The following is a 21,628-nucleotide window of genomic DNA, read 5'->3' as shown; positions in this document are numbered from 1 at the left end:
TATGTGTTCACATATTCCTGCGTGCTTGTTCAAAGGGTTCACTTGGAGTTCTCCACTGAGCCTTAATAACAAGAGTCTCAGTACTATACAGTTAACTCATGATGAGAAGGGATCTGACTGTAACATCTGTCAGCCTATGGATCTCTGGAGTTGATTCTGCTGATCAGGTTGGCTAAGTGGGTGTCCATTTCTTCCCTCAAGGCTCCATGTGTCTTGCTTGAAACTGCATGCTCATTTGAAGGGGAAAACCCTTCTAATTGGGCTCTCCTACTATAAAAATCAAGTGACCCCTCAATATAGCTTATTGATCCAGATGTAGGAGAGCAGGTAATACATGGTGCCCTTGGTCATGCTGATGACAGGGGCAGAAAGGTGTTGTAAATTAGGGGCGGCGGGGCTGCGTTCCCAGCACCCCGGCCGCCTGCTCAGCTAGCTTATGCCCCGAAATAATTACACGGACACTGTATTCTTTTAAACACTGCTTGGCCCATTCTCTTCTAGGCTAATTCTCACATATTAATTTAGCCCATTTCTAATCATCTGTGTATGGCACCCCAAGGTGCGCTTACCAGGAAGATTCTAGCCTATGTCCATCCTGGGTCGGAGCTTCATCCCGGGAGCGGGGCATGGCGTCTCTCTCAGGCGTCTGCTCCCGAGAGGACAGCGGTCGAGTCTGAGCTCACTTCCTCTTCCTCCCAGCGTTCTGTTCTGTTTACTCCTCCCACCTATCCTCTAACCAATAAAATGGGCCAGGGCAGTTCCTTTATTAGCCAATGACCTTCCTCCATCAGAAAGGCTGTTGTCACCCTAGAAGGATGTTCCTTGTGTCATGTCTGCGGTTTCAAGCTCACTCTCCTAAGTGGGAAGCTTCTCTTTTCATATTGGGCTGCATTTGGGGGGTATGTGGCAGGACCAGAAGGCATATACTTAGCCTTCTTCTCATCACTATCCTGTGCTCTCTTACCATAGGCAAACACCTAAGATTTAGGTGGCTCTCCAGTATCCTGCTTAACACCAGAGATTCTTATGCCTCTTCTTTCTCCTTATAGGTTTGACTTTTCCTTTGTAAAAGGGAGATGTTGCCTTCTTCCATCGTTCATTTTCATCTTTTGTGACAGATTCATTGAGTCCAATCTGTCCTCATGCTGTGTACATAGTATGGATTTGAACTTCTGGTCCTACTGTCTCCACCTCCCGGTGCTGGAAGTGCAGGCCTGGACCACCACACTCTGCAGTGCTGAATATAAAACCCAGGGTGTCCTTGACACTACAAACTAAGTCATATTCACCAGCACCCATGTCATTATGGTGTGATTAAATGTTTTTTGTTAAGCTATGTTAGAGAATCCATCAAACTTGAAATGTTTTAGCTTCTCCAATCTATACTTTTTTAGCTGATTGGAGGAAATGATCTGCTTTAGTAGGTAAAGTTCCCTGTTTGAGTTAATGTTTTTCAGATACTGTCATTCTTGAATCACCTGAGGTTTCATGTTTGAGTGTTTCCTCTAGTAAAACTTAAGCAATATCTTCAGCCCCTTTTTGATAATTAGACCTCACATTTCCTCTCCCACTCAGTGTTCCAAACAACCTTGCCAATTGTTTTCTTCTGAGAAGGTGTTTTGCCCTGGGTTTGCTCTTTCTCGTCCCTCTGCCCTTGACCTATTCTGTTCCCTCTCCCAGCCAAAGCCTTTTTTTTTTTCCTATAGAATCTTCAACAATGCTATTCTTAATCCTACTCAGGACTTGGAAGTACAGTTTAAACTCACATATGTATTTTGTAACCCTTTTTGACCCCGATCATGTTACATAGCCTTGTCATTAGCGCCTACAGAATATTATGCTCGTATTAGCTCATAAAGTACTAGAGGGTGGAAGGTAGTCTTCTCTGAGATTGGCTAATTAAAATGACAACTATTTATTCATTACTAAGGGCTTTGAAAAGTTTCCACTGTTTTTGGTATGCAAGAGGTGCTGTTGAGGATTGAACCTAGAGCCTCAGGCATGCTGGGCCAGTGCTCTGCCACTGTGTCTCTAGCCCTGAAACTTGTTGAAAGAGTTATGCTATTCGGACAATTGAAATTTGGATTAAGTTTATTGTATTTTATCTGGTATTATTTTGTAGCTATTTAATTTATTAATTTAGATTATTGTTCTCATTGGTCTATAGCTATATCCATGAAGTCACTGTTCTTAGAAGATAGGCACAGCAATATTTGGAGGTTAGGAATCATGACTTATTGTCTGAGGTCTTCTGTCCTGCCCAGTTCCCGAAATCATTAAGTCCCAAAGAAATCACACAAAGGTCTACATTAATCATAAAATTATTGGCCCATTAGCTCAGGTTTCTTATTAACTCTTATAACTTACATTAGCCCATTATTCTTTTTTTTTTTTTTTATTTTTCGAGACAGGGTTTCTCCGTAGCTTTTGGTTCCTGTCCTGGAACTAGCTCTTGTAGATCAGGCTGGCCTCGAACTCACAGAGATCTGCCTGCCTCTGCCTCCCGAGTGCTGGGATTAAAGGCGTGCGCCACCACTGCCCGGCTAGCCCATTATTCTTATCTGTGTTAGCCACACGGCTCAGTACCTTTTTCAGTGGCGTAGTCACATCTTGCTTCTTCTGTGTCTGGACAGGACTGCAGAGAGAGCTTTCTTCTTCCCAGAATTCTCCTGTTTTCATTGACTTGCCTCTACTTCCTGTCTGGTTGTCCTGCCTATACTTCCTGCCTGGCTATTGGCCAATCAGCATTTATTTAAAATGTAATTGACACAATATAGACAATGGTCCTGCACCAATGACTTACGTAAGTTTCTTTTTCAGAAGATTGGAAATAGCCTTAAAGTGCTTTGTGTTTATGGGTAGATATTCTTCATCCTGTTTTATAGTTTTTGAGTTGCCTTGAAATTATTTAAAAATAAAAAGTTAAAAATAATTTTAGAATATTAAACAGGGTACATAAACTTGTTTATATTCTGATTATTTTGTCCTCTTTGAGTTTTTGGAGCTCCTTATGAGTTTTGGACACAAACACTTTTCAGGTGGACATTTCACTGTTCTATGGATTGTCTCCTCATTCTTTTGATTACTCACTGCCTTTTAGTTTGCTGAGATTTCACTGGTCTATTTTAACATTGTTTCCTGTAACTTCTAGGGGCTTTTCCAAAAAAAAAAAAAAAAAAAAGTAGCATAACAAAAAGCCCTTGCTGTGTTTTCTGCTAGTGGTGGTTTCATAACTTCAGTCTCATGCATTTTTTTTTCTCCAAGCCTTCTCTCTAGCTCATTTCTGTAGTTTTCTGTTAACTGGCGAGACAAGGGTCTGGTTCTCTCTTCTGCATGCACACAAGTATACAATTGTTCCAACACCTTTATTAACAAAACACCCCTTTCTCCTGTTCACATCTTAGCACTTTTATTGAAATCAGGTAGTTGTGGGAGCTTTTAGGCTCTCTGCCCTCTTCGATTGATCTGCCCCTTTCAGTGTGCTATTAAATATGAGCTTGCTACATATGGCCTTTGTTATTTTGAAGTGTCATGTGTTAAGTTATATACCCAATTTGTTCAGTGATTTCATCATAAAGAGATGCCAAATTTAATGAAATATTACTTCTACATCTTTTAAGATGACCACACATTTTTAATCCACTCAGCTGATGAAGTTCTGTGTTGAAGTATGTCTTGTTTGAATCGCATAATGAAACAGGTCTACATCTCCGGGTACAGTTCAGTCTTTGACAGATGCATCTCTCTAGGAACTTCTTATTTCTCCTAGGGCAGGAAATTTGCTGGCACCTGATTATCCAGTCATCTCTAGCGACCTTCTGATTTCTGTGGTGTCAGCTGTAATTATTCTTAAAAAGGAAGAAACCCCTTTCCTTTTTTAAATTTCCTTTTCTTGGTCTAGCTAAAAGCCTCTAAATTCTGGATCTCTTTAAAAACCAGATCTTAGCCGGGCGGTGGTGGCGCACGCCTTTAATCCCAGCACTCGGGAGGCAGAGGTAGGCGGATCTCTGTGAGTTCGAGACCAGCCTGGTCTACAGAGCTAGTTCCAGGAGAGGCTCCAAAGCCACAGAGAAACCCTGTCTCGAAAAAACAAAAAAACAAAACAAAACAAAAAAAACAAACAAAAATAAATAAATAAATAAAAACCAGATCTTTGTTTTATTTTTTTCTATTATTTTCAATATCTCATTAGTTTCAACTCTGATTTTTATCATTTTTTCTTCCACTATTTCCCCACTTTTCCTCGTTTTTTTCTTTCTTAGTAGTTATTGTTAGTAGTAGTATTGTTATTTTATATGCCAACCTCAGTTTTCCCTCCCTCTCTCCTCCCAGTTTCTCTGCATACCCAATCCACCACTCCTCCTTCTCTTCAGAAAAGGACAAGCCTCCCATGGATATCAACCCAATATGGCATATCAAGTTGTAGTAAGACTAGGCACCTTCCCTCATATCAAGGCTGGACCAGGTAACTAAGTAGTAGGAAAAGAGTCCCATAAACAGACAAAAGAGTCAGAGACAGTCTCCTCCCACTGTTAGGAGTCCCAGAAAAACTGTAACATACATGCAGAGGGTCTAGGTCAGTCTCATGCAGGCTCCCTGGTTGTCAGTTCAGTCTCTGTGAGCCCCTGTGAGCCCAGATTACTTGATTCTGTGGGTTTTCTTGTGGTGTCCTTGACCCCTCTGGCTCCTACAATCCTTTCTCCCCATCTTCTGCAGAATTTCCCGAGTTTCTCTTTATGTTTGGCTGTGAGTCTCTGCATCTTTTCCCATCGGTTGCTGGATGAAGCCTCGTTGATAATTGGGAGGATAGCAGAATATTATTAGGTATCATAACGTTGACATTTTGTTGCTGTTGTTGTTGGCCAGTTGTATTTGGCTCTATCCTAGGTCTCTGGGCTATCTAACCTCTGGGTCCTGATACTTCAGGCAGTGTCAGGGATAGGCTTCCTCTGTGGCATGGGTCTCAGTCTGAATCACTGGTTGACCCCTCCCACAAATTGTAGGCCTTTTTCCTAGTTTTTTAAGGTGCATTAATAACTTATTTATATGCAATCTTTCTACCTTTTGGTTTTGGTTTTTTTTTTTTTCAAGATACAGTCTCACTATGTAGCTTTGGCTGTCCCGAAACTCACCAGGCTGGCCTTTAACTCAGAGAGACCTGCCTGCCTCTGCCTCTCAAGTGCTGGGATTAAAGTTGTGTGCTCCTATGAAGAGCTACTTTTTTTGAGGTTCATATGAATTTTCCTCTTAGTTTGCTATGTCTCATATCTTTTAGTATGTTACGGTCCTGTTTGTATTTATTTCTTAAAATTCTAATTTTCATATTAATAACATCCTTGATCCATTGATTCTTCAAGAATGGTTGAATATTTTAAAGGTTTTTTTTTTACTTCTAATTATTGTATTGTTGTCAGAGAAGATACTCTTTTCTTTTTTAGGGTCAAGCTTAAGGCTTCATGCATGTCTGGTAAGCGCTACCATTGAGCTCTACTCTAGTCAACAACTTCAGCTTTTAGAAATGGTTGAAACTTGTTTTGTGGTCTAGCCTCGGCTATCTAGAGAACATTCTATGTTGAGAAGAATGCGTACTCTGTAGTGCTGGTGGATGCTGTAGAGACATGGGGTGTTGCCCATTTGGTCTAGGATACAGTGAAACTCTACAATTATTTTTTGTTTGGATAATCACTGCTATTCATTGCTAAAAGTGGGGTGTTAAAATCCCCTACAATTCAAAGGTTTTTTTTTTCTGTTGCTCCATCAAGGAATCTTAATATGACACTACTACTAATAGGAGATAATAACTTCAAACTCAGAAAAACAAAAGAAGCATTATTTTGTAGATCAAAATTAAATATGACCTTGGAATCCATTATCCAATATCCTATAAGTAATCTGTAGTACAGAAAACATGATGAACTCTTCAAGGTATTATAATTTGGGTCGGTTTTTTTTTTATCAACACACATTAAATACTTAGAGTTAAATGGTTGAGTAATCTGGGACAGTGTTTTTTTATAAAAAAAAACAGCAGATGTGTCTCAAAACACAGTCATTGGTGAGGTCAACCCTGTGGGCACAAAAATAACAGGTCATAATTAGAAGATGATGGGCCTTTGCCAGGACTTAGAATGTGGGGAAAAATTTTCAGAACCATCCGGGAAAGTTTCTTCTGCTCACTACTGCTACTGAAGGCGTTATTGGGAAGTATTTTGAACATAAGCCAAAGCAATTTTAATATAGGAATATTTTTAAAAAATCATGATATTTGTTAACTCTTACAGGATAATATTAGCTCAAACCAAACTGCTTGAAATAATAAACATCTCTGACCTCCGAGCTTCTAAGGGCCAGGAATCTGGGGGTAGTTGAGCTGGCAGATCTGATTCAGGGTCTCATGATGCTGTAGTCAGGATGGAGGAAGAGCTATAGTCATGTGAGGGCCCAATGGGGGTTCCACAACCTGGGTGAACATACAGGCTGCTGTTTGCAGGAGGCTTCCATTTTGTTGTGGGGTTGAAGACTGCTCAGCCAACAGAAAGTTCTATTAGCCCCTGGTGACTACCCTGAGGGACCCCAGTGCAACACTGAGCCTTTCTCACAGTGAGTTTTAAGCACAAAAATCCGTGTTTGGGGTTGACATACTTCAGTTAACAAGAGAAGTTAGTCAGGAGTAGAACTGGAGAGGCCATAAAGCAAGTTAGTAAGTACATTTAGAGACTTTCTCAAAACTGTGGACTCTGATGGGTTATGTCTTCGTCTTCATTTTGGCAGGTGGTACAGTGTACATGTTGAGTTTGATGGCCTGAGTGGTAATTCCATCATGGTGTCAGTTGTGCTAAGGTCTGGGGACTTGTTACACTTTCCTTATCATGTCAGTGTTCCTCTCGGTTGCTTGAGTGTTCTAATGATAAGACCACTGGTTTCCTAAGGAACTGAGACCCAGGAGCCCAGATGAAGGGGCAGTGTCTTTACAGCATACATTTCCAAGTTTTACTGTCCTTTTTCAATTACTTATTGATTATACAAATCTACGTGTGTGTGTGTGTGTGTGTGTGTGTGTGTGTGTGTGTGTTGGGTTATTTAAGACAGGGACCATTGAGGAGCACCATGGAGGCAAACTATAATAACAACTTATGATTACAGTTATCAGAGCACAGTTGAAAGAAAAAGAGTCACACTTATAAAAGAAGAGATTTCCTTTCCCTTCCTTTCTTTTCTTTGCCTTCCTTTCTTTCTTTCTTTCTTTCTTTCTTATATAAAAATAATGACTTCAGGAGAGAAGACTGGGTAGGAATGTCATTGAGGTATATTAGATTATGAGAAGTTTGAGAAAATAAGTTTGATTTTATTTACTAAATTCTGGAAATGGAAATAATATCTGAAATTTCCTTTTCTAATAAAGAAGAGATGCATTTTGTTCATTAGCATGAGATAGACTGAATCCTAGACAATATAACCAGGATTCAAATGGTTGAAACCTCAAAATATCTCTGTAATATTGACTGGAATTTCATTATTTCCTCTGGCTATGCTTTCTTTCCTGATTTTCCCATTTTCTGTTCTGGAGGCTTACCCCAGGAAGGCCATTTTTACCTCACACTGCCTCGCAGCAACCTCATCCACTCCTCACTTCCAGAGGACTTGCTCCCTTGGTTGGGCTCACTGCTACTCATTTCCCCAACACCTCATTCTTTATCTAATGATCCTGCTCTAAGGAGTGAGTTAAACCACAACAGAACCACAGGAACTGGTTAACCTGGCTAACAGCTCAAGCCTGTTACCACCTAGTCCTGCTGCCCCCTTCCTAACTCTCTACACATCCCTTAGAAAACCTTCTCTTTTCTACCCCAAGGATTGGCTCACACCTTTTTCTTGACCCTGTGACCCCTCCTGGGCTTTTCATTTACCCAAAGGCTCCTTTTATCAGGGTGATGCTGAGGACCCATTATAAGTGTGGCAGTCAGCTCTGCTCTGTTTTAATTGTCTGGCTTCCACGGGAGACACTTAATCTGAGTGCTCCCCTTAGGGATGTAACAGACCCACCCCAGAGCCAGTGAGGCTGTGTGTGAGGTACCACCAGGAATCCCTAGTTTCTTTTCCTTCTAGAGCCAACAATCAGTTTGACCTCTCTCATGAACCTTCACAGCTTACATTGATTTCCATTCCCTTTTAAGCTCTGAGAAGCCACTTCCAGCTTGAATTGTTTGGCAAATAGCCATATATTTCTTATCACTTTCCTCTTTAATGAATTTGAGGTCCCAAGGGCAGAAGCCATGACTTCCTTACAGGTCACAAAAGTTCCCATATTATCCTGTCTACGGGCCTGAAATGATAATTGCTTGTGAATTTCCTCCATGTATTGTGAGTGAGGGGTTCCTAGGAACAAACACTATTGAAGGCTTCCGAGGACTGATAATTGGGCCACTGGAATCTTCTCCAAACTGTTCTTTAATCATGGGGTTGGTTGGTTAAGTAGATGGAGCTGTAGCCCACAGTTCCCATACCAGCCTATTTCCATCCCAACCACAGCCTGCATCAGGCTGTGCTGTTTAATTTGTGGCATTTTCTGTGTGGGTTGTGAGTTGCCTCATAACCTGTGCCACCAACGCCTTGTCCTGTTCTGCTCAAAGTTCCTAAGAACTATTGAAAGCACAATTAAATGCATCTTCTGTATTATTACTACATATTAGTATATGTAGGTGCTTGAGGATACTTGTTACTGAATTATGTTTATGAAATAGGATTTGATAGGGATGGTTTCCTTTTACTAATATTGGTAACCATAAGCTGCCCATCTCACAAGCATTCTAGGTAGACTGTGTGACTACCATAGAACTTGCTAATCTTATTTAGAGTATCTGTGTTATGTCACAGGATTTGATTTTAGCAAGCTAATACAGGTAAATACCCTTTCCCCACCAAAAAAGAAAAAGAAACAAAAAAATTAGACATAGCAAATATAGAACTTGAAAGAACAGTTATGGTTGGGTGACAGCTAATCTTATTTAGAATATCTGTGTTATGTCACAGGATTTGATTTTAGCAAGCTAATACAAATAAATAATTACCCCTTCCCTACCAAAAAAGAAGCAAGAAATTAGACATAGCAATATAGAACTTGGAAGAGCAATTGGGCTTGGACAACAGACTATACTGTTAGCATAACTAGTTCTGTGCTATAGTTTACATCTTAAATGTTTCCCCAAAGGCCCATGTCTTAAAGGCTTATTTGTTGGAAGAGGGCCACTTGTTGGTTTCCTGCTGCCCAGCCCTGAAATAACCATACAGAAACTGTATTAATTAAATCACTGCTTGGCCCATTAGCTCTAGCTTCTTATTGGCTAACTCTTACATCAATTTAACCCATTTCTATTAATCTGTATATTGCCACGTGGCAGTGGCTTACCAGGAAAGATTCAGCTTGTCTGACTCTGGTGGCTCCATGGCATCTCCCTGACTCTGCCTTCTTCCTTCCAGCATTCAGTTTAGTGTCGTGCCCCCCCCCACCTAAGTTCTGTCCTATCAACAGGCCAAGGTAATCACAGCACACAGAGGGGATTTCTATATCACTTATTCTTAAATGTAACACCAGGAAGAAGCAGCAGAACCTTTGAGGGATGACACCTCATTATTGGGGTGTGTCCTTGAGAGGATTGTGGGACCCTGACACCTCTCCCTTTCACACCACACTGTGAGCTGAGTACCCTCTGCCATGTGCTCCAGCCAGGAGGTACTACGCCACCAAAGGCCTGAGAGGCCGACAATCAGTTATTAACGGGAGCCTCTAAAACTGTGAGCTATGTTGACCAATCAACCTTGGATGGTGAAAATAGAACCCACGGCAGTGACGTCCATCTTCCTTTTTGCCTGCCCAGTTGTATTTCCATTGGGGTCCTATCTGTGCCTGTTCTCAGGACAACGAGCAAACATTACTGGCTTCGTATCATTGAAGTTGGTCCATGGATACTCTATCCGCTGGCTCATGAGCCATGAGGCACACTGCTCATCTCCAGCTGAGCCATATGAGGACTAATTGTTAGCATTCAGATATTATGCTGGCCTACTCTTGGGGACCTAGTAGAATCAGCTGCAAACCACAACCACTCCCTACTTGCTAGTATTGCAGGCATCACACACTAGCCTGCTCCCAGGGTCCTCAGCTGTGGCCACTAAGAGCATCTCCTGTACATACATTGCCAGCATTCGAGTAGAGACCTGGCCAGCCCAGGGTCCTACTGCCTCTGTGCACATGTGCTTAGACTTGTGAAGTCTCTGTGTGTATGTACTAAGGCCTACTTAAAAGTTCTGCCTCTCCCTTCCAACTTCCCCCCAACCCTTTCTCCTTTTTTCCCCAATAAACCTCCAACATGAGAGTTTGTTGTATGGTGTGGTTTGTCCTCGCTGTTTTTTAAACTACACCACTAACTGCAGACAATTTGTTTAAAAAAAAAAACGATTGACAGGCCAAGTGAAATGACTGGCTCTTAGTATGGGGAGTAGTGAGGGGGGGCAACTGATGGCGGGAAAATGAACATACATAATAAAGACATTAGTTTAGGATAAGAAGCTTAGTGCGAGAGCACCCAAGTTATTTCTCCATGGAAACTAAATGATTCTAGGAAGGGAGTAGATTTTTAGAGCCAGAAAGGCTTACCTAGAATCACTTATTCCTCTGTTGTTACAAACATAAATTAGTAAGTCAACACCCCGTTATTTATTTCTCCTTGACACACTGATAAAGAAACAGCCTATTATTAGAAGCCACACTCCTCCAGTGCATGGGTTTGTTCAACCCCGCTATTTATGATGGCTTCTGTGTTTGAACAAGCAGAGCTCCAAGGCAGCAAGAGTTAACTCTGCGGGCTGTTTCCTTACCCTAATAACAGCGTTTTAGCAATGCTAATCAGCTCGACTGATTTTCTGTTTTGATTTTTTCAGAATAATTAAGTGAATGATCTGAGATGCAATCAAGTTTGGCACTAGGGGGTTATGCAAATGACAGGTTTTTTTCTACATTTAAAAATTTTGTTAAATGGAATTGTAAAGAAAGGTATTTGAAAATGAAGAGAAAGTGGGTGAGGGTAACTTAACAACCAATTCAGAGTTTTAAAGATATTCAAAACATCTATTTTTAATGGAGCAACTCGCCATTTTGTTACCCTTATCAATGAAAATAATGATTTACAAAACTATTTTTTTTTTCAATTTTGAAAGAGAAAATACTGGAAGAGGATGGGAGAAAGAGAGGGGAAGGAGAACTTGAAGGAGCGGGAGAGTCAAGATGGAGGAAGGACAGAGATGGAGAGCCAGGAAAGAGATATTTTGATTGAGAGAACCATTATGGGGCTAGCAAGAAATCTGACACTAGAGAAACTCCCAGGAATCCACAGGGATGACCCCAGCTAAGACCCTAAGCAATAGAGGAGAGGGTGCCGGAACTGGTCTTGCCCTGTAGTCAGACTGATAAATATCTTAAATAGTACCATAGAATCTTCATCCAGCAACTGATGGAAACAGAGGCAGAGACCTGCAGCAGAGCACTGAGCTGAGCTCCCAAAATCCATTTGTTAGTGGGAGGAGTGAGAATATGGGCAAATAGATCAAGACCATGATGAAGACACCCATGGAAACAGCTTACCTGAGCTAATGGGAGCTCACCAACTCCAGCTGGACCTGGAAGAAACTAGCATGGGCCCAAACTAGTCCCTCTGAATATGGGTGACAGTTGCATGGTTGAGGCAGACTGTGGGGCCACTGGCAGTGGCACCAGAATTTATCCTTACTGCTGGAATTGGCTTTCTGGGAACCTATTAGCTTTAAAAATTTGTTTTTAAAATCAGTTTTAGATGATTTTTAATGTAATCATTCATATGTACATGTGCCTGTGTTCTCATACAAACCTTTTAATGTACGATATTTTTCCTTACACAAATGTCCCCTGTAACCTGCCTTCGATAGTCCGGATGCTGAGTTTTAAAAGGAGCAATTGATGCAATGTCTTGACTGGTAAAGCAGTCGCTGTCAGACATGAAGACCCTGAGTTAATAATCCTAACACCAAATATCCAGACCCAGCTGCTGCTGAGGGCCGTGTCTGGGTCCATGGTCCTGCTGGGGCTGGAGTCTGTGTTGAAGTCCAAGGCCAGCAACTCTCCCACTGAAGCCTGGGGCTGGGCCTCAATTTGAGGCCTTGGTGGTGTCTGGGGACCATGCCGCTGCCAGAGCCATCCTGATCTGTGTGGTCAGCGCTTCCACCCAGAGCCAGGATGTCATCTGGGCTCAAGATGGTGCTGAGGGCCATGTCTGGATCCATAATCCAGCTGCAGTTGGGTCTGTGACCTGTGTCACCTCGGGGACCATAGGAACCATGCATGATGAAATCAGAGAGCCATGATGAGCCGGCCCTGTCCTTCACTGGCACTGAGAAAGATGACCCTGCCCCATGCTAGACATTGTAGCAAGAGAACTGACCCCAAACCACTCAGAAGAGATGGCCACACCCCTCACCACAGGCCTCCAAGACTGACCCAGATGGCATGGGCATAGGGGAGCAGGCTCCAGCCCCACAGCCAGGCGTTGGCTCGGACCACCCTACAGCTGCCCCATGCAGGACCCGCTGGGGCTTGTGAAGTGACTCACTCTGTGGAATCTCCACGACTCTGGGTGGCAGCAGGCTATCCCAGAGGAGTTCTGGTGAGGATCCAGTGACAATGGTGTGTCAGAAACCAGAGGCCTTGAACCGGACCAATGGCTCATTGAACATTCGCTAGCAATACTGACTGGACAGAAGGGTGTACTGTGTGACACACTGAGGCTCCCAGTGCCACCAGGATGAATGAAGAGGTTTTGGAGAGGCGGGACAGATGGAGGAGCAAAGAGGTTTTGGGGGGTTTTATTTTGTTCTTGTTTGTTTGTTTGCTTGCTTGTATGCCTTGTTTTGTTTTTCTTTTAATTTCTTTTTTGGGGGAAGCTGCAGGAGTGAGGGGAGAATGGGGGGAGACTGGGAGGGGAGCGTAAGTTGGGGTCATGATGTGAAATTCCCAAAGAATCAGTAAAGAAATTATGTTAAAATAAAGAAAGCAAAACCAATCCTAGCACTAAGGTAAAAATCTGAGATGGTGCTTGCTTGTAATCCCGGCTTTGGGGAGGTGGAGACAGGTGGGTCTCTAAGGCCCAATGACCACCCTGCCACCTAGCCGGATCCTAGGGAGAGACCCTATCTAAAAAAACAAGGCAGAAGTCTCCTAAGGAAGACACTTAGGGTTGACCTGTAGACACACACATACACATGCACACCCCTACCCACAAGCAAGTCAACAACAGGAACAAAATAACTCAAACAAAAAGACCAAAGCAAGGAGGAGGTGACCACAGTCTGTCTTGTTGGTCAGCCCCTCCCAGAGATTATTTGCCTCGGGTCCAGAGGAAGGAAAACGGACAATTCATGATACATGTTATACAGTAAAACAGAACACACAGAGGCTTTTTTATTTCTTGGCAGTTTGGTTAGCACGCAGCAATTTCGAACTTTCCAGACTAAACAGTTCTAATTGGTAAATGGATGGTTTGATTTGAAATGGTGGCACAGGAGAAAAAATTCCCAATGTGGGGTAATTGTTTATGAGTCGTTGGCAGATTACTGTTAACCAGCCTTCATGTTTGTCTTTGAGGGGCAAAATGAAAGCGAGTGAGCTTATTTCACACTTCATTGAAGGGAAATACTTATCTGGACAAAGAGGAGCTACGGGGCGAGGAAAGATTCTCTCTGCTTGTTACAACCAACTAGACTCAACGTTTTCTTTTTCTGGTGGGTGAGGGAAACACTAACCATGAAGTACGCGTCTTCAGCGGACAGTCAGAGTCCCCTGCTTCCCCGTCAAGTTACTGTGAAGATAACATTGGCACACAGGCCTCACTGAGGTGTGTAGCCTAGGGTAGCAGAGAGGAGGTGGTTGCTGTCCTGCTCAGTTTGAGTTATCATCCCATTCTCCGTAAAAGAGCTTCTTAGATTATATGAGAGTCAGCTTCACGGCCCACAGCTTCGTAATGTGAGCCTGTGAGAAGTACCTCTCATTTGCACTGATTCATAAGTCATAGTTTAGCTACCTAATTAGGCTTCAAATATTGGAATTATTTAGTGACTACCCTTTTAAAAGATTTCACAGCCTCTCTTGATGGCTTACACTGTTGTTTAATTATCCTGCAAATTCATGATGTTTTTCTTGATCTTTAAATACTTCCCCTCTGTTTCTCTTTTGTGGAGTCAGAGATGGGGAACTTGTTAGAACAGAGGGCACTTAAAGTGTTTGTCCTTGTGGGGAACAAACAAGAATTTAGAATTCCTCATTCCTTCTGTCCTTCTGAATCTGATGGCTCTATCATATTTTAGTTTTCAGGTTTTTTTGCTCTGCTTATTATTACTGTTATTTATTTATTTAAAGTAATATTATCAAGCGTGATGACTCAAGACAGCAATTTTCGCTCCTTTGGAGGCTAAGGCAGGAAGGTTGCAGGTTCAAAGCTTGCGTGGGCTTCAGGATCAGATCAAGACCAGTCTTGGCAATTTATTAAGAGCCTTTAACAAAAATTTTTAAAAGTGGAAACCATGCTGGGAATGTAGCTTAGGGGCAGTGGATTTACCCAGCATGCATGAGACCCCAGCTTTCCGTAGGCAAGACAATGCTTAATTTCCTTGTAATCTGTAAATAGGCCAGCTGTTTCTAGTTCTGTGTCCATTTCTATGACGTGTTGATGACAAAGTGTGCCAAGGAAGCCTTTTGTATTGAGTTCTAGAAAGTGAAAGAGTACATGTGACTTCCTGTTGCATATCATTGTAGTTCTGAAACACTCTCGCCTGGTGTAGTCTCTGTACATAGTGGGAGTTGATAAATGCTCACTCGTGGCTTTGCTTGAATACCTAATTGGAGCCTCGATCTTAAGATATCCAAGCTGAACTCAGTGGTAGGCTGTCCGGTTCCCCTAGGGCCAAAACCCAAGTCTTTCTCCTTGATTATTCCTACATAATGTGACCAAGACATGCTGATCCCATCTGCTAAAACATTTCCAGAGTCACTGGTAATCGATGCTGCTTTCTAGTTCGCTCCTGGTGGTCTGTCCGCCCTCTCCTTGACAGATGTGGAAAGAATCAGTCTTTCTGCACACTGTTGTAGTGTATAAAGTGAGGACAGGACCTCTCCGAGGTATGGTTGAGGGGAAAGTTTTTATTGTAGATATGAATGAGAATACAGCCTGAGACATCTGGAAGAGTTCAGAGCAGGGAGAGAAAGCAGTAGACTAAACATGGCCAACAGGCTGGACCACGCCATAAGAGAGGGGTGGAAGTGAGAGAGGAAGCTAAGACAGTGTGTGTAGACAAAGGAGACCAAGAGAGAGAGTCTAAAGGGAGGACCAAGAAAGCACATGACCAAAATGACAGGGTTATATGGAAGAGAAGTCGGGGGGGGGGCAGGAAAGCCCATGAGCTAGGGACATTTAGGGTAGGGGTAGGATGAGAGGAGCCAGGAAGCCAGCATGGACTCTGTAACAGGTATTTGTGATTCTGAGAAAGCCTGGAGGTCAGCTTGTGTTTTGGTGTGCCAATAGGTACTAGAGTTAGCCATTTGTCCAGACTTTCTTTGGGGCGTGACAAGTAGCTCTTTGTTGTGCTTGGACAAAGCCCCAGACTTTATGTAGCTTACAAACCCACTGTGATATGTCCACTGCATGTCTCTCTCTCTCTCTCTCTCTCTCTCTCTCTCTCTCTCTCTCTTTCTCTCTCTCTCTCCCTGGCTGTTTTCTTTCTCCTACAAGAATTAATTCAGCTCCCTAAATGCACCCAGCCAGCCCTCCCTGACCTCTTTACCCCTGTCTTGGAACTTCTAGCTCTTTCTGCCTCCTGCCAGTGTCTCTGTTTACCAGGTTTCCAAATACCTTGCTGCCGTAGACTTGAGCTTCATTTTCTTCAATGCCATGTCTAAACAAATTTACACTTTTTCCAGGTATCTGAGTATTTTTAAAACTGCCGTAAGAGAATTGGTTTGGTTTTTATTCAAATGATGGAAAAACCAAAGCACTGTGTAAAGAAACTTGTGCCATGTGACCAGGCATCTCAATGGGCAGGAAAGGGTGCTAGCTTTGCAATTTTGGATACCTACATTTTGTTGTGCCTAGGATTGAGTGGCACTCCTTGCTCATGGAATGAGTTGAATTGCTTTATGAATCTCAACCTGAGGCTGAGTTGCCTCTCTCTACACTCAAAGGAGCCTCTGTTTCATCATGCATTCTCGGGACGAGTGAGGCCAGATTCCCCTGTAGGCCCTCTTCTTTTGGAAGGAAATATGCCTCGCAAGAGAAGCTGTGTTGCCCTGGTGGGTTTCTTCAGCATCAGCTGGCATGGATCAGAAGAGCTTTCATCACGGTGGTCATTAATGACAATCTACATATTTTAGTCACTTATAAAATGGCCGGCAGTCTGCACAACACAAGAAATACCTCTCTCTCCCGGCATGAGAAATCTGGTGACCCAGCTGTTTCAATAGGTGGCCTGTGTGTGTGTTTCAGCCCTGGTGACAACTGGCACCGGGTCCCCTGCTCTACTGGAAACAATTCTGTTTGGTGGTTTTAACGCAACGTTATTGTTTTTCTTGCTGCAGATTGTTCTATCAAGAAAATGGCCATTTCTTCAAACTCATGCCTGGCCGTCATCTCCTTGTTGTGTTGTTGGATGAGGACAGCATCCTCTCTGAACCTGGAAGACCCCAATGTGTGCAGCCACTGGGAAAGGTAAGGGTCCCGAAAGTAGCCAGAGCGGTCTATTCCATTATCCCCACAGGCCTGATGCATAGACCTGAAATCTGAGAAGACACATTGAAGTGGCTTTTCTGGAACAATCAATTTGATAAGTTGAGTCATGTTACTGCCCCTGGAATGCATGTTTTGTGTGTGGGGGAACATCTGGCTCTAACACGGGCACAGTGGTAAGATGGAGGGAAACAGTAACTGAGCTAGAGTTTGGGTGGAAGTCTGTGAGCACTTATCCAAACGTGGTGACGTGAGGCACTGGATCCATGCGTGAGGCTGTTGCATCAACAGTGAGAAGCAGCCTGGTGTAATGCGTTATACAAATATTTTGAACTGTATGGGATCGAAGCAGTTGTGCCGTGGGTACCTTGGTGGTCAGAGCTAGGCCTGGTCCAAGCCAGGTGTAGCATGGTCCTTCTATCCCAGCTCCTCACGAGGCTGAGGAAGGAGGATCACAAGTTCAAGCAAGATCTGCCATCACTATGAAATCAGTTTTAAGACAGAGTTCGCAACTTAACAAGAGCTTGTCTCAAAATGGGAGTGGAGTTAATGGCGGGGGCGGGGGCAGGACTGTGGCACTCTTGACTTGGATTAAATCCCAAACGTTAAACAAATTGCAGCCTGATTTTTGAATGAACAGGGAAGGTCGCGTGGAGGCAAAGAGGCAGTATCCCCTGAGGTGTTCTGGAAGATGGGAGTGGATAGCAGCTTGGGATTGGGGAGGGGGCTTCTACAGATGGAAGACAGCTTGAAGCTGGTGTCTTGAAGATCACATAGAACTGCATTCAGAACAGTCAGTGGGGCACTGGAGATGGTAACATCGGATAGATTACATGAAGACAGAAGACGGAGTACCCAGGTGGGAGATTCACAGTAGCAAATATCCAAATTGCACAAAATTAGAGATCACCTTAGGGATCTTCCAGTTCCCGCTGAAGCCGAAAACGCCAAACCTGCCCTATCTGGTACAGTGTCTGCAGTGCAGGCTGCAGAGCTGCCTGGGGGCCTCAGGAACAAGGGCAGTTGTTACCCCACAAAGTAACAGTTCATCAAAAGGCTTTCCCAAGCAGACGGTGTTCAGTACTTACATCACGAGGTGCATTTGGACTGGCTGAAGCACAGTCTCACCAGCTCTCGGGGACATTTTTGTGTCACGCTCAGTGCCATGATTAACAACGAGCAGAGGGCTGGGAACATGACAGTGACTTCCACCTGGTGTTATGTACATTTTAGAACCAGATCTTACTGCCACCTCTGTTGGCAGCGTAGAATCTGGGTAATAAAACGCAATTACTTTATCAATGAATGAAGTTACAGAACACGAAACTTTATGCTGTAGAGAAAATAGGTAATATAAGTTGTTTGAATTTATGGTAGTAACAGTGTCATACAGAATGAAAGGAACACGCACCTACTAACTACCTTTATCATCTTAATGGCATCGTCCCTAGGATATTTCAGTCAGGAAGTGTGCAATAGATAATACTAAAATAGTAGGAATGAGTTTGAAACGTGCAGTAATGTGTGTGTGTGTGTGTGTGTGTGTGTGTGTGTGTGTGCGTGCGCGTGCACTGTATCAAACTTGGAGCTGGAAGGAACCAGCTGACAGTTAACCATCTTAGTGGTTGGTGGTTTTAGGTGTGAGGCACAGTTAAATGTGTGAGATGCTGAGAGCTGCAGATCAATGGATCTTGAAAATCAATGTCTTTACTGTGATGTGAAGCTGATCCACCAGAGCTTAGAGCATGCAATGTGTATCATTGCCCATGTGGAAAGACAGGAGGAGGGAGTTGAGGGAAGTGCGCGTAGGTTCGTATGGTCCACCAGGGCTGGGCTCAGGAAATCAGGTGAAACAGCATGGTGAGATATGAAGCTAGTGAGGGGGTGACCCAAAGGAATGTGGGGTCCTCCAACCAGATTCTTTGGGAAGAGCAGGTTTGGCTTGATTTCTTACCCTCATTTGAGCAAAGCTGTCAACATGCTGTTGTCCTGCCTTGTTCACCAGGGATAATTCCCACTGTCTGGGACCTTGGATGTGACATGTACTCAGTAGATTATTAAAAAGTGGACCCACCTCTTGATAGTGAAGGAGATGGCCAAACATGGATATGAACATGCACAGTGAGAGAGGCAGGCCACAGTAGTCTCTAGTAGACTCTGGAGTCAACCCTGAAATATTCACTAGGAGGGAGGGAGACAATGGGTACACTAAAGGACGTGGGGCACTAAAGGACATGGGCACTAAAGGACGTGGGGACACTAAAGGACATGGGCACTAAAGGATGTGGGGACACTAAAGGACGTGGGGACACTAAAGGACATGGGACACTAAAGGACATGGGGCACCAAAGGACGTGGGGGCACTAAAGGACATGGGCACTAAAGGACGTGGGGACACTAAAGGACGTGGGACACTTAAGGACGTGGGGACACTAAAGGACGTGGGGACACTAAAGGACGTGGGGCACTAAAGGACATGGGGGACTAAAGGACGTGGACACTAAAGGACGTGGACACTAAAGGACGTGGGCACTAAAGGATGTGGGGGCACTAAAGGACGTGGGACACTAAAGGACGTGGGGCACTAAAGGACGTGGGGGCACTAAAGGACGTGGGGCACTAAAGGACGTGGGGACACTAAAAGACGTGGGGACACTAAAGGACATGGGGACACTAAAGGATGTGGGGGCACTAAAGGACGTGGGGACACTAAAGGACGTGGGGACACTAAAGGACGTGGGCACTAAAGCATGTGGGGGCACTAAAGGACGTGGGGACACTAAAGGACGTGGGGACACTAAAGGACGTGGGCACTATAGGATGTGGGGGCACTAAAGGACGTGGGACACTAAAGGTCGTGGGGCACTAAAGGACGTGGGGCACTAAAGGACGTGGGGGACTAAAGGACGTGGACACTAAAGGACGTGGACACTAAAGGATGTGGGGGCACTAAAGGACGTGGGGACAGTAAAGGACGTGGGGACACTAAAGGACATGGGCACTAAAGGACGTGGGGACACTAAAGGACGTGGGGGACTAAAGGACGTGGACACTAAAGGATGTGGGGGCACTAAAGGACGTGGGGGCACTAAAGGACGTGGGGACACTAAAGGACGTGGGGACACTAAAGGACATGGGCACTAAAGGACATGGACACTAAAGGACGTGGGGACACTAAAAACGTGGACACTAAAGGATGTGGGGGCACTAAAGGACGTGGAGATACTAAAGGACATGGGCACTAAAGGATGTGGGGGCACTAAAGGACGTGGGGATACTAAAGGACATGGGCACTAAAGGACGTGGGGACACTAAAGGACGTGGGGACACTAAAGGACATGGGACACTTAAGGACATGGGGGACTAAAGGATGTAGGGGCACTAAAGAACGTGGGACACTTAAGGACGTGGGGACACTAAAGGACATGGGCACTGAAGGACTGGGGACACTAAAGGACGTGGGGGACTAAAGGACATGGGCACTAAAGGACATGGGCACTAAAGGACGTGGGGGACTAAAGGACTTGGGGGACTAAAGGACGTGGGGGACTAAAGGACTTGGGCACTAAAGGACTTGGGGGACTAAAGGACGTGGGGGACTAAAGGACTTGGGGACTAAAGAACTTGGGGGACTAAAGGACGTGGGGGACTAAAGGACGTGGGGGACTAAAGGATGTGGGGACACTAAAGATGTGGGTGTTTTTTACAGCCACAACCTTTTTGCTACATGTTTCCTTTTAAGTTGATGATTCCTGGGAAAGGCATAAGAAAACAAAGTGCATTATTCATAGTGAAAAATGTTAGATCGATTAAAATGACCAAATGTGGGGCCTTTGGGATGGCTTAGTGGCTAAAGGGACTTGCGCCAAGCCTGAAGTCCTGGGGTCCATTCCTAGGACCCACATGGTGAAAGCAGAAAATCAGTCCCTGCAATTTATCTTCTGAACTCCATATTACACAGACACTCACACACACATACATACACATATAAATACACACATATATTCTACATACATACATGTAAAAATTGTGAAAGGGCAAGTAGTACATATATTTTCATAAACCATAATGAGGAGGCCAGTTCCAAGACCATGTTCTTAGTAGCAGGGTTTGAGAGGGATTCACATAGGCTATTTTGCAGTGATAACCACCCGTACCCTGGGCTTAGAGCCAGGAAATGGAACCTGCTTTCCCTGTGGGACCTTGTGGAGGATGTGTTCTCGGGCTCCACCAGCCCTGCAGGGTCAAAATCTGCATCCTAACCAGACCCCCTGGTGTGTGTGTAGACCTTCACCTTGGAGCACACACGGACCCTCTGCCAGGCCCTGCTAGCTGCATCTCCACTGATCTTTGAACTTTTACTTCCAGAGAGCGCCATACCTTGTTTTACTGCAGCAACTCTGGTTTTGGGACACTGCACACAAAACACAAGGAGAGAAAATGAAATCCTGAGAAATGTGAACAGGGAGCCACGAGTGGAGCAGCCCCGCCCAGCACCCTGTTGGAACTCCAGCAGCTCTGAAACCCTCGGCTCCCTCCCATCCCCGTCTTCATGAGTCCCAGCCTTTTCATCCAGGTTCTTATCAAGATGGCATGAAAGAGGAGAAATGGCTTTTTTCCCAAACCCCCAATTAGTAATACAGAAGTGGTAGTAATTGAATCAGCAGTCCTGAAGTGAGCCGAGAGAAGAAATGATGATTATTACCATATCTGATTAAAGTAACAAGATAATTCAGGCAGATAAAATGTAATTAACCACTTTGGAATGTGCCCAAGTGATGATGGCTTGCCCCCTCCTGTTCTGTGACCTTAAATTAATTCCTGCTGGG

General features: G+C 44.0%; 1 protein-coding gene across 1 annotated transcript in view; it reads left to right on the top strand.

Moving 5' to 3' along the window:
• Nucleotides 1-21,628, top strand: part of LOC121443641 (multiple epidermal growth factor-like domains protein 10) — a 152,435-nt gene that overhangs the window by 27,420 nt on the left and 103,387 nt on the right. Inside the window, exon 2 of the mRNA XM_041645466.1 lies at nt 16,652-16,781. Within this exon, the coding sequence (XP_041501400.1) occupies nt 16,669-16,781 (113 nt within the window). The 5' untranslated portion in view covers nt 16,652-16,668. The remainder of the gene's footprint in view (nt 1-16,651; nt 16,782-21,628) is intronic.

The sequence above is a fragment of the Microtus oregoni genome, unplaced genomic scaffold (genome assembly GCF_018167655.1).
Source record: "Microtus oregoni isolate MIOR12 unplaced genomic scaffold, Mior012 000110F_ref0000174, whole genome shotgun sequence".
Lineage (NCBI taxonomy): Eukaryota > Metazoa > Chordata > Mammalia > Rodentia > Cricetidae > Microtus > Microtus oregoni.
This window is presented reverse-complemented; position numbering and strand designations above follow the sequence as displayed.